Source organism: Anthonomus grandis, chromosome 16 (assembly GCF_022605725.1).
Source record: "Anthonomus grandis grandis chromosome 16, icAntGran1.3, whole genome shotgun sequence".
NCBI lineage: Eukaryota > Metazoa > Arthropoda > Insecta > Coleoptera > Curculionidae > Anthonomus > Anthonomus grandis.
In genome coordinates, this window is record NC_065561.1 from 13992151 (window position 1) to 14008470 (window position 16320).

The following is a 16320-nucleotide window of genomic DNA, read 5'->3' on the forward strand; positions in this document are numbered from 1 at the left end:
AAAAAGTTACAAATTGGTAACGACGAATGGGGAATTGCATCATTGTTATTTTTTTGTAATAAAGGAACATAAAAAACAAATATATAAATTTAATAAACACTTTAAGAAAACAACTATATAACAAAGCAACATTTTTACAAGAGATGTTCAAAATGACCACCATCTTCTCTGATACAAAATTGGCACATTTTTGTAACCCTTTAAATAGCATTCAAAATAATAATTTGTCTCCTTCTCAGATTTTGAAATGTTAAATGAATTGCGTCTTGAAGTTCTATGAGATTATTGCATTGTCTTTTATACACTTGATCTTGTATATACCACCATAAAATTATTTATTAACGATATCCACCAATTTAACAAAAATAAAATAATACAAAAGATACTAATATTAATTCAACTTAAGCTTGATAATATTAAGACATAAATCAATGTTACCAATTAATTTAAAGAAACATGTTAATTTAATAAAAAATAATTTAGTTGTCATTTTTTTTTGTTTCTTGTTAAGCTTCAAATTTATAATTTTACTTATAGAAATTTACAAAATATCAACACTTGTTTATTTCAGTCTGATATTGAATCGATTCCCTGGCATAATATGTACAATATGGCTGATTTAAATAATAAAGTTTTTTTTTTTACTCAATCTTTATTAGAATTAATTAACTTACATGCTCCTGTAAAAAACGTAAAGGGTAAAACTAGACCATATTGCCCCTGGATTACTCCTAATATTAGATTTATACAAAGACTTCGCAACTCGGCTTTACATAAATTTAGAAACACCAAAAGTCGCGAGGATTGGGAAAATTATAAGCAGTACAGAAATCTTGCAACTAGTTCAATTAGGGCGGAAAAAAAGGCATACCCGGCTCACAGATTTAGAGTATGTAATAACAAAGAAACATGGCAAGAACTTAATAAACTAAATTTTTCTAATAAATCAAATATACAACTTCCTCCTTTTATGCAAGATGTAGATAAACTTAATTTTTTTTTCTAATATTAACAAAAACAATAATAACCCTGACGAAGAATTTGTTGGGTATTTTAAAAAACATAGGTTAAATTATTTAGCTGAATTTAAATTTAATTTGATGACACAAGATATAATAATAAATTACTTAAAATCTATTAAATCTAAAGCATTTGGCGTTGATCAATTAAACATTACCCTGATTTTGCTTTGTTGTCCTGCCATAATTAAACCACTCACTCATATTATAAACGTATGTTTAGAACAAAACTGCTTTCCCGATCAATGGTAAGAAGCCAATGTTATTCCTTTGCCAAAAATTAAAAATCCTGTTGAATTTAATAATGTTCGCTCAATATCTGTACTTCCTATACTATCAAAAATATTAGAAAAAATTATGGAGTATCAAATAGTTCAATATTTAAATGTAAATAATTTAATTCCTAAATACCAGTCTGGGTTTCGTAAGGGGTATAGTTGTGCAACCGCTTTATCTAAAGTGAGAGATGATATTTTTAAGGAACTTGGTAAAAATAAAGCTACGATGTTGGTTCTCTTAGATTTTTCTAAAGCCTTTGACATGGTAAATCACAGAATATTACTGGCTATATTAGAATATATGGGTTTTGCTGAGTCTGCGTTGGCATTGGTGTCTTCCTTCTTGTTTAATCGAAAACAAAGAGTAGTGCTTAATAACAATAGATCAAATGCACTGGATGTTACCTCTGGGGTGCCCCAAGGTAGCATTCTTTGTCCTTTGTTTTATACTCTTTATACTTCACAAATTACTAAAAAAAATTTACACTGTAAGCACCATTGCTATACAGATGACACCCAGCTATTTTATTCATTTCATCACACTAATGTTGTCCAAGCTAATCAATATATAAATGACGATTTAAATACCTTAAATATAGAAACTCAAAAATTACTTCTATAGATTAACCCCACTAAATCAGCAGCTTTTGTTTTTTTTTGTAGTGACAATCATCGAACTAATATTTTAAATAATTTAAATATACACCTTAATAACAATATAATAAGTTTTAAAAACTCTGCAAAAAATCTTGGACTAGTAATGGACTATAAACTTAGATTCAAAGAACATGTTACCCTTAAACTAAAAAATGGATATTCTGCCTTAAAAACAATATATCGTCGAAGACATTTTTTAAGCTCAAGTATCAAAAAACTGCTCTGTGATGCTTTAGTACTATCACCGTTAAATTTTTGCGACACAATTTATGGACCATATCTCGATAACTCCGACTCAGGTAGAATTCAAAAACTTCAAAACTCTTGCTTAAGACTTATATTAAGTATAAGACGGCAACATATTTCTTATAAATTAAAAGAAGCAGGTTGGCTAAATATGCACAATAGACGAATATTACATATTTTATGTTTTTCTTACAAAATTCTTAAATCAAAAACTCCGCTTTACTTACTTGAAAAGCTTACCTATCGTACTGATGTGCATAATCTTAATATAAGACGTAAAAATCTTTTAACAATTCCTTGCCATAGCAAAGAACTCTTTAAGCGATCCTTTTCTTATGTCGTACCAAATTTGATTAATAAATTCAAAAAAAAAGTAATTAATTTTACTGTCACTGAAAAAACTTTTAAATTAAAAACCAAGCTTCTTCTTTTAAATCAAACTTATTTTTTCTTGAATGCCTTTCTTTATTAAAATACTACGCACATGCTAACTAACTGAATGCAACGTAAAATATTCTATTAACATTTATTATTCAAAAATTAACTGTGTAAAAAAAAAGAATTTTTTCATTCCGTTTCATCCATTTTTCCCCCTACTGCTTTTTCCCCTCATAAGTATATGCCTACCTATTTGTTTTTTTTAGTTTGTCTATAAGAATTGTTTTTTTTTTCTCTCACTTCTTCTATTATAAGCCTTAACAGAATCCAAGAAGTTGTTTCCTTCTTTTCTGGAAGTCTGAATGCATGGCTTATTAGTTGCCTTACTTGTGTTAACTAAATTCTTTATATAACATATTGTTTTTAATATGCTCTTTTTGTTTAAAATTCTAATATTCAATTCCATGTATATAATCATATTACCTTCTGTAATTATGCTTTTTTTGTATTGGTGGCTAATAAACGTCTTATTATTATTATTATTATTATTATTATTATTATTATTATTATTATTATTATTATTATTATTATTATTATTAAATAGCCATGGCCTCCCATTAAATTATGAATTTGATCATTTAAATTTAGAAAATTGTAATTTTTATGCGTATTTTTGAAAAAAAAGTCCAGTGTTATATATTTTTTAAAATGTAAAAAAAGGCCAATATTATGAACTATAAATATACAGGACGTTCCATTAAAAAAAAAACATAAGTTTGGGTTGAAACTCAGAAATTATTGATCAAAACAAATATACAGGGTGTCTATTAATAATGGTCAATATTTTAATAGCAGATTCCTCTCATAAAAATAATGAGGTTAAGTTAAATTTTCCTAGTCCGAAAATGAAATGCAACTAAGATACAGGGTGATAAACATTAAGTTTTTTTTTAATTTGGTCTATAACTTTAGCAGTTGTTTTTTGTTTTTAACTAAATTTGGCATTTAGAAGTTTTTTTATATGCCAAATCTATTTTATCCATTTATTTTTTCCGTTTTTTTATATGCCAATCTATTTATATTTATTAGGTTTTTTTAATTATCTCATAGAGGGAGCCTCCAGCCACATTTTAGTTGTTTTTTGAACTCCATAGCTTTTTTACGCCCTGAATAACTTTATTTTTTATTTTAAATATGCATTCTGCAAGCATTTTTGCTTTCAAAAGGTATACCTTAAAAATGTCTCTAGGATTACTCTTTTTCTAGACATTTACATTTAAAGATTTTAAAGACATCCATGAAAACCATATTTTAAACTATTTAAATTGCTATATTATATTTTAAGTGATTAATAAATAAAAATATAAAACCTAAATAATTCCTTAAAAATAAAAATTATCAATATTTGCCAGTAAATGTTCCACATGGCCTCCATTTGACTCAAGACATTTTAAAATTATTTTATTAAAAGACCGCCGAATCTTAAAAAATAATTGCTCATTTCGAAATAACTCAGCAGCGGCTTGAATTTTTTCTAATAATTGTTCCCTTGTGTTTATTTGATTTTCGTAAACAATGGATTTCATGTATCCCCATACGCAAAAATCCAATGGGTTGAAATCAGGACTTCGTGCGGGCCAAGGTCTTTGACTTCCACGTCCTATCCAGTTGAAATTAGCATTAAGATATTCTCTCAGGGGTCTAGCAAAATGCGCAGGAGCGCTTGCATAAAAATCATCTCTTGGCGCAGATTTAAAGGCAAATTTTCTAAATAATCAATGAGTTTTATTTCTAAAAAGTTTAAATATAATTCACCGTTTAGATTTGGAGGTAACTCGTAAGGTCCTAAAAAAAATTGTCTATAACACAACACCAAATATTAATTTTAAATTCGTGTTGAAAGTGTCTTTCAGTAATGACGTTTGGATTTGCAATATCCCATGAATGTTTGTTTCTTAAATAAAGAATTCCCCGTCGGGTAAAAGTCGCTTCATCCGTAAACATAATTTTATTAACAAATAAGGGATCTTGATTTTGTTGTTCCTGGATATAGCGAGCAAAATCTAATCTCGCTGGAAGATCCAAAAGATTTTGTGCTGGCGTAAAATGGTATGGATAAAGACGCTCACTATGAAAAATTCTTAAAACTGAGGACTAACTAATTCCAGTTCTTGCCGCCATACGCCTTACACTTATTTCTGGATCTTCAGCAACCTGAACTAACACTTCTTCTTCTTGATTCACATTACGTCTATTTGGACGTCCAACATCTCGCTTTGGCCTGAATGAACCCGTTTCCCCAAGTCTCTGGTAAACGTTTTTAAAGAGTTTAAAATCTGGCTGCCTCCTATTTGGATACAATTGCGCATAACGTCGACAAGCTCTTAGACCGCTGTAATTTGCTTGGGTATAAACACAAACCATATCTCGCATTTCCGAAATAGAAAAATATTGATGTCTAGGCATCTTATCGTCAATATATCTCATCAACTAATCGTGTGAGCTATAACGCGCCACAGCAACTAAAAAAACATAAATCGTGACAGTGACTTTGTTTGTTTTAATTTTTTTGTGAGACACAGCCTACTGTAAAATACGCTTTAAAATGTGGTTTATTACCTGTCATAGTTGTTCTTAGCCAATGGGTCTCTACAATGCAAATTCACTCAACAGTCATTCTTCTTATATTGTTAGACATAAACTCGAACATCACATAAAAATAATTAAGAAAAACAATATTTACTGTTCTGTCAACTTTTGGCAATAATAAAATATACTCACCGGGGAACTTCCGTTCCCTTGCATCATCTCAGTCAACATCAATTTACACAATGTCACATTTCAATATATACATATGTCAAACATGTTATCTTCCTTTATTTGACGACTAGCTAGTGTCACCTAAAATAGTAAGGGCTTCCCCAGACGCTCCACTGCCGCTAAACAGTAAGCATCTCAACGAATTAGACAAAGGATATATTTCTTCATATCCTTCTGTTTATTCGTGTCAATCGAGCCCCAGGTAAGGCCCCCAGTCTTACCAGACAGCACTCGAGGAATTGCGCATTCGTTCCTAATTGAACAGAGGCTTTCACACCTACTTGTGCGGGCATCTTCAAGATGCGCAAACAGATCTGTACAAACTTCTCATAATGGCCACATATCTACTCAAGATCAACTATTTCTCACATATTCACCACTATTAATTTAGCAGCCTGGTTTAACCAGTAAACACAACTCTTTTTCCAACACACCACCTTACACACATTTCTCTCAAACATTACTTTCTGACTGACTCGCCAATTAATATTTTTGGGTGTCCCCTTAACTCAATGAATATTAGAGATCTTTAGCAATATACGTTATTTTAAATATATCAAGTTATTAATTGATTATGGAATTAATTAAATTGAGATAGAATTATTATAGATCATTAAAAGAGTTTTGTTTTAAATGAGAATACATATATTAAAATATAAAATAAAAAAATATATAATATAATAAAATGATAAAAATAAAATATGTTTTACACTACTTATTTTTTTTTTCAACTTAAAGTAGAAAAGTATTCATTTTTTCTTGAGCGAATTGCAAGTTTTAAGTCCAAATATTTCGAGAACGGTAAATAGCGATATTTTTAAGTAAATATAATACTTTTTGTTAAATCTCTGTGTCATGTTATTGTTTCTTATTATAAAATATGTTGGTATTTTCCTAACTGAAATTTTATTAATCAGTACTAAGCAGGTCATCTTGTGAGTGTTATTACTAGTTTATAAGGTAATTTTAAACTTTGATTTTGTTTTAATGTAGGGTTTTATTGTAATTACGTGTGTTTTTCTGTTTATTGTAGGTCTGATGATGCTTTTTTAAGCGAAACATGTAACCTTCGGGACAAATAAGAAATATTTTGAGACCGAAACTTAGGTTTTTTTATTTTTTCTCTATTTACGTAGGTCTCTTTGAGATTATGGACGAGTTCTTTCAATTTAAAATATCTGGTACTAAAGGCTATCCTATAGTATGATACATCATTTTAAAGGGCATATGCTCTACTATCAAAAATATGAATTTATAGACTTATAAACTGGAAGAGTCTAAAAAGGTCTTTAAATTTAGTTAGTTGGCTCCGTTACTTGCGAGACAATAATAAAGTCTGTTTTGAAATTCCTCACGAACATTGGCAAGTGCTTGTCCGCTAATATCTCGACATTCGCGTAATTGGATTCTTTAAATCATATTAATATTTTCAGGTGGGGTTTTATAATATTTGCTTTTTAAATACCCCCTAAAGGAAAAATTCAAGTGGTGTTAAAGCTGGCGACTGTGCGGGCCATTCAATTGCACCACGCCTACCAATCCACATCCTGGAAACTGTGTATTAAGCCACTCTCGAACTGTCAAAGAGTAGTGCGAGGAAGCTCAATCTTGTTGGAAATACAAATTATTTTCGTTTAGTGTTCCAACACAAATTTCATCCACATAAAAATATTTAGACTCAATGAACTGTTTATTGCCATACATTTTTACTGGTAAATCGCTTCAATTGCTATCATTTTTTTTGGCAAAGTAAGAAGGAAAATTGTTTGCTAGTTTGTAGGCAACCCTCTAATCTGCCAAAGTTTAATTTAATAAAATGTCTTTTATTTCCACACATTTTTGCCTAAATATAAAATTAAACGTTCCCCTGCAAATCTAAATTGACGTGTTTCTTTCTTTTTTTTTTTTTTTTTTTTTTTTAAGAAGTTATTAAGGGTGGTAGCACTATAGGCTTATTGACAAATAAACAACACAAAAATTATAAGTATATAGTAATTATTATAGTAAAAATTATAAGTATACATATATGCTACCATATATGAGAATACAGGACATTCCAAAAATCGTTTTAAAAACTTAGTATAAACATGCCTGATAAGTAAATAATAAAGAAAAGCTATTTTTATGCTTATGCGGTTACGACAAAGACTAATCATTCTCAATTCATTTCCTCCTATCTACTAAAAACAGTCAAGAATCCTTCACTTTTGCCATAATAAAAGTAATAACAAAAAGATAAACAAGACAATCAGATTATAAGCTTGTTTTTACCATTTTGAGTATTTGTTTGTCTTTTTAAGGATTCAACGACCGAATGAACGGGTACAAGGCTGCAAACACGTGAATTTTATTTTTGATATATTCCTTAAATGACCTTTTTAAACTTTATTAATTCGCACAAGCATATCAAGTTATTTTTATATTAGAACTGCCATTGTCATAAGATTTTAAAATTATACTGGGTATTTACACTCAGTCAAAATATCCCACTATTTTTTTCATATATTATAAATTATGTTCGTCATTTCTATAAAAAAATAAAATAAAAACCCATGAGATTTATTCAAGTCTAGACAAGTCTTACTGTTCTAGTAAATCCGTCAGAGGAAATTGATCATTTAATTTTTCCTTTATAATTATTAATAACAAAAAAACGTTGCAGTCATGCAATACGTTTTTTAAATTTTTAATAAGGTAATTTATTATCATTTTACTGTGTGGCGTTGCAATATAAAACGTTATAGTCCGAGATACCACTGTAAATATGTATGCACCCATTATCCTGAATCATCGTAATGAAATGTTAATAACCTATGTAAAAAACGTAATAGTTCAGGGAGATTTAAATGTAGTAGAAACTCAAATAAGTATCATGCTTCTAAGTATGTGTGAGTGAGTCTACAGTGTGTTATATAGGAAAAAAGAAAATAGTAACACAGAAATAACCTTAAAAAAACTAAATAAACACAAATCACCCAATTTCAGTAATTTTTAATAAATAGCGTAAAAATAATATAGAAATAATGTACAAAAGTAATAAATGTTAAAATAACGTCCAGTTTTATAAATTGCGTTCTAAATTATCGGCAAATATCAAATTTTAATAACATCGAACCAAAAGCAATAAAATTTAATGTGCCAAGAATGTATCAAAATTGATCAATATTAATAATAATGTTTTGGAAAGGTTATCGAAAATTCTTTTCGTAGTCCATACAATAGAAGCCAGGCGTGGGACTCTGTAATTTTTGTCTATTTAGAGAAGGAAGCGAATAAGGAAGCGAAGAGACAAAGATCGCTTAATGTCTTGGCACTCTATAAACATTTCCTTATAAACTTCGTTGTTGCTCGGGCATAGAGAATTCGATAATTATCTATTCTAAAAACATCAGACAATTGAGCATAGTCCAGCTGTGAATACAAGAAGAAGAAGAAAATGACCATGACATTTTGACTTTTTTTTTATTTTGCTTATGTCAAAAGTTTGTTGTGATGTGAAACTTAAATCTTAGTTTTTGGCTTTGTTTTACTGTTTTACATTAATTTTCATTGGTTCTAGCGCCTAAAACGCTTAGTTCAAGCAGTTAAAACTTTAAAATGCTTCCTGTGCAAAGATTTTTAATTAACGAGTTAGAAAATCGGCAGCGAATGATGCCGAATGTAAGAAAGTCGTCTTGAAAAACGAGTGATGAGAGACATGAGCGACCCTTTTGCATTACCAGACCGCAGATTTTCGGAACTCTTCGGGTTAAATAAAGACCTAGTGACATATCTTTTTAACAATTTAGTTCCGCACTTGGAGCAGGAGCAGAGGCAGACTCGTGTTCCACGAGAAACAAGAATTTTAATTGCATTAAGGTTCTTTGCTACAGGCAATTACCAACGGGGCGTGGGAGAGGAATTTATTCTATCTTCAAGTCAGCAAGTGGTAAGCAGATGCATAGAAGAGGTTGCACAATGCGTTTCTAATCATTTGGAACCACTATGGGTAAAATTTCCTACTGGCAATGAAACAAGAAATCAGGTAAAAGCCAGTTTTATGGAAAAAGCTGATTTTCCGGATATAACTGACTGCATTGACTGTACTCACATAGCAGTTTTGGCTCCTTCAGAGGAAGAACATAATTATGTTAACCGCAAAGGTTTCCATTCTAACAATGTTCAAATTATTTGCGATTCAGATTTGCAAATAACGAACATTAACCCAAGATATCCAGGATCAACTAATGATGCCTTCATATGGAGACCCTCTCAGGTGAGACGCTTATTGAAATCTGAATATGATAGAGGTAAGGAAGCTAAGGTTTACTGGGATAAGAACTAAATAAAAATAATTCTTACACCTTAACAAGTTTATCTGTGTCTTGGAAAAAAATTATGAGGCTCGATTTATTTTTTAGCACAGTTGTACTTTATTATTAATTGCTAGTTTATTACAGTATAATTACACTAAATTTCCTTTATTTAGTTTTTTATTTAGATACAATTATATTATTTACTTTATTAAAATTTATTATTTAAATTTTTTACGGAGAAAAAATAAACACTTAAATATTTTTTCCAGGTGAAAGATCTAACTGGCTCTTAGGAGATTCTGGGTATCCTCTGGAACCATGGTTGATGACACTACATGAAAATCCTGACCCAGAGATCCCTGAAGGGCGCTACAATAGGTCTCACAAGATAACACGAAGCATCATTGAAAGGTGCAATAATAGACTAAAGCAGGTGTTTAGATGTCTTTTGGGAGAACGAAAGCTTCGATACAACCCACAAAAAGTTGGGCATATAGTTATTGCTTGTGCAGTACATCATAATTTATGCATACCTGCTGGAGTCGAGTTTGAAATAGAACCCCTAGCTGATAATGTTAATGTTATACATTTTTGTAGATATTGTGGATGTGCTATGAAGCCTGCCTATTTCACAGGTTGATAGAAATCTAATTTATTTTCCAGTCTGGTGGTTATAATTCGAGCAAACAGTTTGTAAAAGTAACTTAAAAGGCTTATTGATCTTAGAGACCTAACCTCTAGTTGTGCTATCTCCTTTTTGTGAAGCATGATTACAATAAAATTATGCCAATATTTGGATACGTTACTATTGAATAGACAAATTAACAAGTTCTTTTATTTTTAGCAGTAGATGTTGGCCTCCTATTTTTATTGCGTCTGTAGCTATGTTGTCTTCCACTGGCGCTTCATTATTTTCTATTTCCTCTATGATAATATCAGGAAACTCTTCTTATCCTTGGTTGACAATGCCTTCGTGTCAGGATTTCGGGTTCAGCATTTTCTCCGTCACTATCATCACATTGACTTTTGTAAAGGAGTTTATAGAATTCCTCCACTATATTTAATATTTACTTTCTATTGGTCGTACGTTCTTCATCTTTGTTTTTTATTTTGCATATGTCTTTCCTTCCATTCGTAAGTTTTTTTTTACCTACTTGCTTTTGTTATTCTCTATGGTTCATTCAATTTCTTGCACCATGTACACCCTTATATCTCTTCTTATTGCTTTGGAATTTAGTTCGTTTATTTTCCTTAGCTCTTCCTCTGTGGTTTCTTCTTCACTTCTTTTGTTTCTTCTTTCTTGAACTGATTCTCTTCTTTCGTCCTTTTTTGGTTGCTGGGGAATGTTGTAATAATCTTAGCTTGTTGTCAGGGCCTTCATTATAGTATCGTTTCCTCATCTACTTTTTCTAAAATAAATTCTTTCTACGTAATATTAAGTAGGGGTTATAACTGTAGTTTGGGTTGGTCGGCTCATATTGATTACGTCTTAAAACAGCCTGCTAGACCTTCTTTTGTTCCCTAAAAACTTAAGGCAGTAGTTAGCAGAAAAATAATAATATCTTATTACTATGCCTTTGTCTAATCATTGTTAAACTATGCTATAGTGGCTTGGAGTAATTGTGCAAAAGAAAATGATTTGAACAATCCTATTTGAAGACTCAAAAGATCCTTGTCCACAGTTTTCTGTTTGTCTTCACAGTTGTTGAGTGTGGTATCAATTTATATTCTGCATTGAGCTTGTTCATTCTTATACACTACTCATTTCAGTTGTTTGAAGATACACAGATCTTCTTAGGAACAATCATGATTTAACACTGCCAGCTGTTCAACTAACTGCCACTAAAAAAGCTCATTTATTGTACATTTACGAAGCTACAATCATATCCCTATTATTCTAAAAAGACTACATCTTTAAAACTACTTTTAAAGGAACACTAGACTTACTGTACGTTATCTAAATGTTTTTTTTCGTAGATTAGTGCAGTAACAACCTCTAACGAGCCTAACAGCCGCGAGTATACTAGCTGTTCTCCGTCATTCGGGAATCATCTAGACCCGAAGGTGGGGAGCACACCTTGCGACATCTCGAGGCACATATAGAAGATTCTGAAGCAATGGTCTGCCTAATATATAAGGTGCTCTCATCGCTAGGAGGTCAAGTCTCAATATTGGCGCGACTTTTAAATTGGAGGAAATAAATACGGTGTAAATTGTTTTTTGAAGGTGGTAGACAATGGTACAGTGAAAACATCTTGTCGGACTTGCATTGTCTTATTTATTTAATGTAACACGACGTTTCATTGTGTGTTTCGTGTGTTTCGTGTAAACTGACAAGTCAGTTTACATTTGATAACGGTTGGAGATACTTACCAACCGAAACGTCGTGTTACATTAAATAAATAAGACAATGCAAGTCCGACAAGATGTTTTCACGGTGTAAATTAGTGTTTAGTGTGTCCTTCTCCTCCTTCCTGATATTGTAGGCCTTAGGCTTATATTTTCCAACAAAATCCTTTTGAAATCTTGAGGTCCAAGACTCCATCCATCTCTTTGGCTGTCTTCCGGGAGGGTGTCTTGTCCATGGTCTTCCATCTCTATCGATTTTTGCCAGTTATCTCTAGATGTTATTCCTGATAAAGTCCTGACATGCACTTGATATTCGGCTGGCTTAGTTGACTTTTGCTAAATATGCACAGGACATGACTTGCTCTAGTGTTTTATTTTCATTGGTTCTTTGGGGATGACAAGGGGTGTGGTTTTTCTGCTCGATACCTGCTTGTTGAAGGATTTCTCTTTCACATAAAACCAGTATAGGAGCTGTTGTAAGTCGTCCTTATTCTTCGCTATAAATAGGGCCTCATCGGCATAACGTACGATTTTGATTTCTCCTATTGTTAGTGTATACCCTCCATCTGTGCTTTTAACCTGGTTTACTATTATATCCAATATTAGATTGCAAAGTTGTGGACTTAAGGAGTCTCCTTGTCGGATTCCCGTCGGTGTTTCTATTTCCTCTATCATCTTTTGATTACCCAAATATATGAGGTTTCCTGTTTTTTTGTCTTCTTTGTCTGTTCCATCATCATTCTTTCGAGTGTTCTTCAGCTTCTTCTCCTTCTTCTTCAATCTCGATTCTGTTTTCCTGTTCGGGTATATCTGTGTACAGTCGTTCAAAGTAGATTCTCCATTGGAGTTTAACAATTTGTAGTATTTGTGTATATTCCACGATTTCACGTTTCCTTATTTCTACTATAGGTACCTTCCTTTGTACTATACGGAGTATAACGTATACATATATATACGTAACGTAACGATTCTGTTATAACCCGGTGTTTTCGTAATCTAGATGATCCGAATAAGACGCTGGTATACTTAGTTTGATTTCGAAAAAAATCAATTTTTGGTGAAAAAATTCGATACGAGGGGGTATACCCTCTCTATGAAAAAACCCAAACTTTGAAGGTCGATATCTCGGCTTCTATGGGAGCTATCGGGAAAACTCCAACGGTTTTGTCTTAGTTTCGTCATTCTGAATCCAACAAGACCATCCGCAAGGTCGTAGCTTTTACGATAGCCGAGATATGACATTTTTGATGCCCATTTTTGGCCTCAAAAACGGACGTCGAAAACGACTTTTTCAGGATTTTCAAAGTGCTCTCATTCCCTTAGTTCTGCTCGGATTCTGTTATAACCCAGCGTTTTCGTAACCTAGGTGATCAGAATAAGACGCTGGTATACTTAGTTTGATTTCGAAAACAAAAATTTTTTTGGTGAAAAAATTCGATACGGGGGGGTATACCCGAAAAATGAAAAAACCCAAACTTTGAAGGTCGATATCTCGGCTTCTATGGAAGCTATCGGGAAAATTCCAACGGTTTTGTCCTAGTTCCGTCATTCTGAATCCAACGAGATCATCCGCAAGGTCGTAGCTTTTACGATAACCGAGATATGATATTTTTGATGCCCATTTTTGGCCTCAAAAACGGACGTCGAAAACGACTTTTTCAGGATTTTCAAAGTGCTCTCATTCCCTTAGTTCTGCTCGGATTCTGTTATAACCTAGTGTTTTCGTAATCTAGGTGATCAGAATAAGCCGCTGGTATACTTAGTTTGATTTCGAAAAAAATCAGTTTTTGATGAAAAAATTCGATACGGGGGGGTATACCCGAAAAATGAAAAAACCCAAACTTTGAAGGTCGATATCTCGGCTTCTATGGGAGCTATCGGGAAAATTCCAACGGTTTTGTCTTAGTTTCGTCATTCTGAATCCAACGAGGCCATCCGCAAGGTCGTAGCTTTTACGATAGCCGAGATATTACATTTTTGATGCCCATTTTTGGCCTCAAAAACGGACGTCGAAAACGACTTTTTCAGGATTTTCAAAGTGCTCCCATTCCCTTAGTTCTGCTCGGATTCTGTTATAACCCGGTGTTTTCGTAATCTAGGTGATCAGAATAAGACGCTGGTATACTTAGTTTGATTTCGAAAAAAATCAATTTTTGGTGAAAAAATTCGATACGGGGGGGTATACCCGAAAAATGAAAAAACCCAAACTTTGAAGGTCGATATCTCGGCTTCTATGGGAGCTATCGGGAAAATTCCAACGGTTTTGTCTTAGTTTCGTCATTCTGAATCCAACGAGACCATCCGCAAGGTCGTAGCTTTTACGATAGCCGAGATATGACATTTTTGATGCCCATTTTTGGCCTCAAAAACGGAAGTCGAAAACGACTTTTTCAGGATTTTCAAAGTGCTCTCATTCCCATAGTTCTGCTCGGATTCTGTTATAACCCAGTGTTTTCGTAATCTAGGTGATCAGAATAAGACGCTGGTATGCTTAGTTTGGTTTCGAAAAAAATCAATTTTTGGTGAAAAAATTCGATACGGGGGGGGTATACCCGAAAAATGAAAAAACCCAAACCTTGAAGGTCGATATCTCGGCTTCTATGGGAGCTATCGGGAAAATTCCAACGGTTTTGTCTTAGTTTCGTCATTCTGAATCCAACGAGACCATCCGCAAGGTCGTAGCTTTTACAATAGCCGAGATATGACATTTTTGATGCCCATTTTTGGCCTCAAAAACGGACGTCGAAAACGACTTTTTCAGGATTTTCAAAGTGCTCCCATTCCCTTAGTTCTGCTCGGATTCTGTTATAACCCGGTGTTTTCGTAATCTAGGTGATCAGAATAAGACGCTGGTATACTTAGTTTGATTTCGAAAAAAATCAATTTTTGGTGAAAAAATTCGATACGGGGGGGTATACCCGAAAAATGAAAAAACCCAAACTTTGAAGGTCGATATCTCGGCTTCTATGGGAGCTATCGGGAAAATTCCAACGGTTTTGTCTTAGTTTCGTCATTCTGAATCCAACGAGACCATCCGCAAGGTCGTAGCTTTTACAATAGCCGAGATATGACATTTTTGATGCCCATTTTTGGCCTCAAAAACGGACGTCGAAAACGACTTTTTCAGGATTTTCAAAGTGCTCCCATTCCCTTAGTTCTGCTCGGATTCTGTTATAACCCGGTGTTTTCGTAATCTAGGTGATCAGAATAAGACGCTGGTATACTTAGTTTGATTTCGAAAAAAATCAATTTTTGGTGAAAAAATTCGATACGGGGGGGGGTATACCCGAAAAATGAAAAAACCCAAACTTTGAAGGTCGATATCTCGGCTTCTATGGGAGCTATCGGGAAAATTCCAACGGTTTTGTCTTAGTTTCGTCATTCTGAATCCAACGAGGCCATCCGCAAGGTCGTAGCTTTTACGATAGCCGAGATATGACATTTTTGATGCCCATTTTTGGCCTCAAAAACGGACGTCGAAAACGACTTTTTCAGGATTTTCAAAGTGCTCTCATTCCCTTAGTTCTGCTCGGATCCTGTTATAACCCGGTGTTTTCGTAATCTAGGTGATCAGAATAAGATGCTGGTATACTTAGTTTGATTTCGTACTCCATTTCAAATGTGAACCTTTCCCCGAAGTTTCCTTTGATGGTTCTGATGTCTGTGTTGACTCTGCTGTTTGAATGTACTGGCTCTTTTACAGGTGTTTGATTTCTCTTATATCTAAGGTACGCTTCACGTTTCTTCTTGGCTAGAGCTTTCACTTCCGGTGTATACCATGGTTTGTTACAGGAAACTTTATAAACCTCCACTTTCCTTAGACTTAAAGCCTCGATAGCTGCGTTGGTGATATTCGTTTTTATCTTTTCCCAGCAGTCTTGTGGATCCTCTTGTTCTGTAATAGAATTTGCTTCGATTTTTTTGTTTAGGCGAGCTTCGTATAATTCTTTTATTGTTGGGTGTCTAGTCTAAATATTCACTGTACAGCTTAATAGGAACATATCGTTCTTTTTAGCTGCTTCAAAAGCTGATTTCTACCTACAAAGCAGTCTAGCTAAGCTGGGTAACGATTAGTCAGTTTTTTCACTCTAGTGACAAAAGAACTGCATCCATAATTTGTTTTGTGAGAGGGTACATGAAAAGAAGCTACTTGTCTGGTCAATCTACCAGGAACATGAAGTCCAATTTTAAAGAGTAGATCAGGAAATGAATTAATGGAGTGGAGAACGTCATATAAGATAGTCGAATTATAATGTCTTCGACGAGTCTGAAGGCTAA

At 33.0% G+C, this 16320-nt stretch overlaps 2 protein-coding genes across 5 annotated transcripts in view; one reads left to right on the forward strand and one right to left on the reverse strand.

Moving 5' to 3' along the window:
- LOC126745779 (uncharacterized) overlaps positions 1-16320 on the reverse strand; it is a 230574-nt gene that overhangs the window by 136455 nt on the left and 77799 nt on the right. The window lies entirely within an intron of this gene.
- On the forward strand, positions 8841-10485 carry LOC126745781 (putative nuclease HARBI1). 2 transcript variants are annotated; one of them, XM_050453775.1, is made up of 2 exons: positions 8841-9687; positions 9963-10485. In XM_050453775.1, the coding sequence occupies exons 1-2, from the start codon at positions 9087-9089 to the stop codon at positions 10331-10333; spliced, it is 972 nt and encodes a 323-aa protein (XP_050309732.1). In that variant the 5' UTR covers positions 8841-9086; the 3' UTR covers positions 10334-10485. The 2 variants fall into 2 exon arrangements, with proteins under 2 accessions (XP_050309732.1, XP_050309733.1); XM_050453776.1 differs by having other exon boundaries at positions 8843-9653.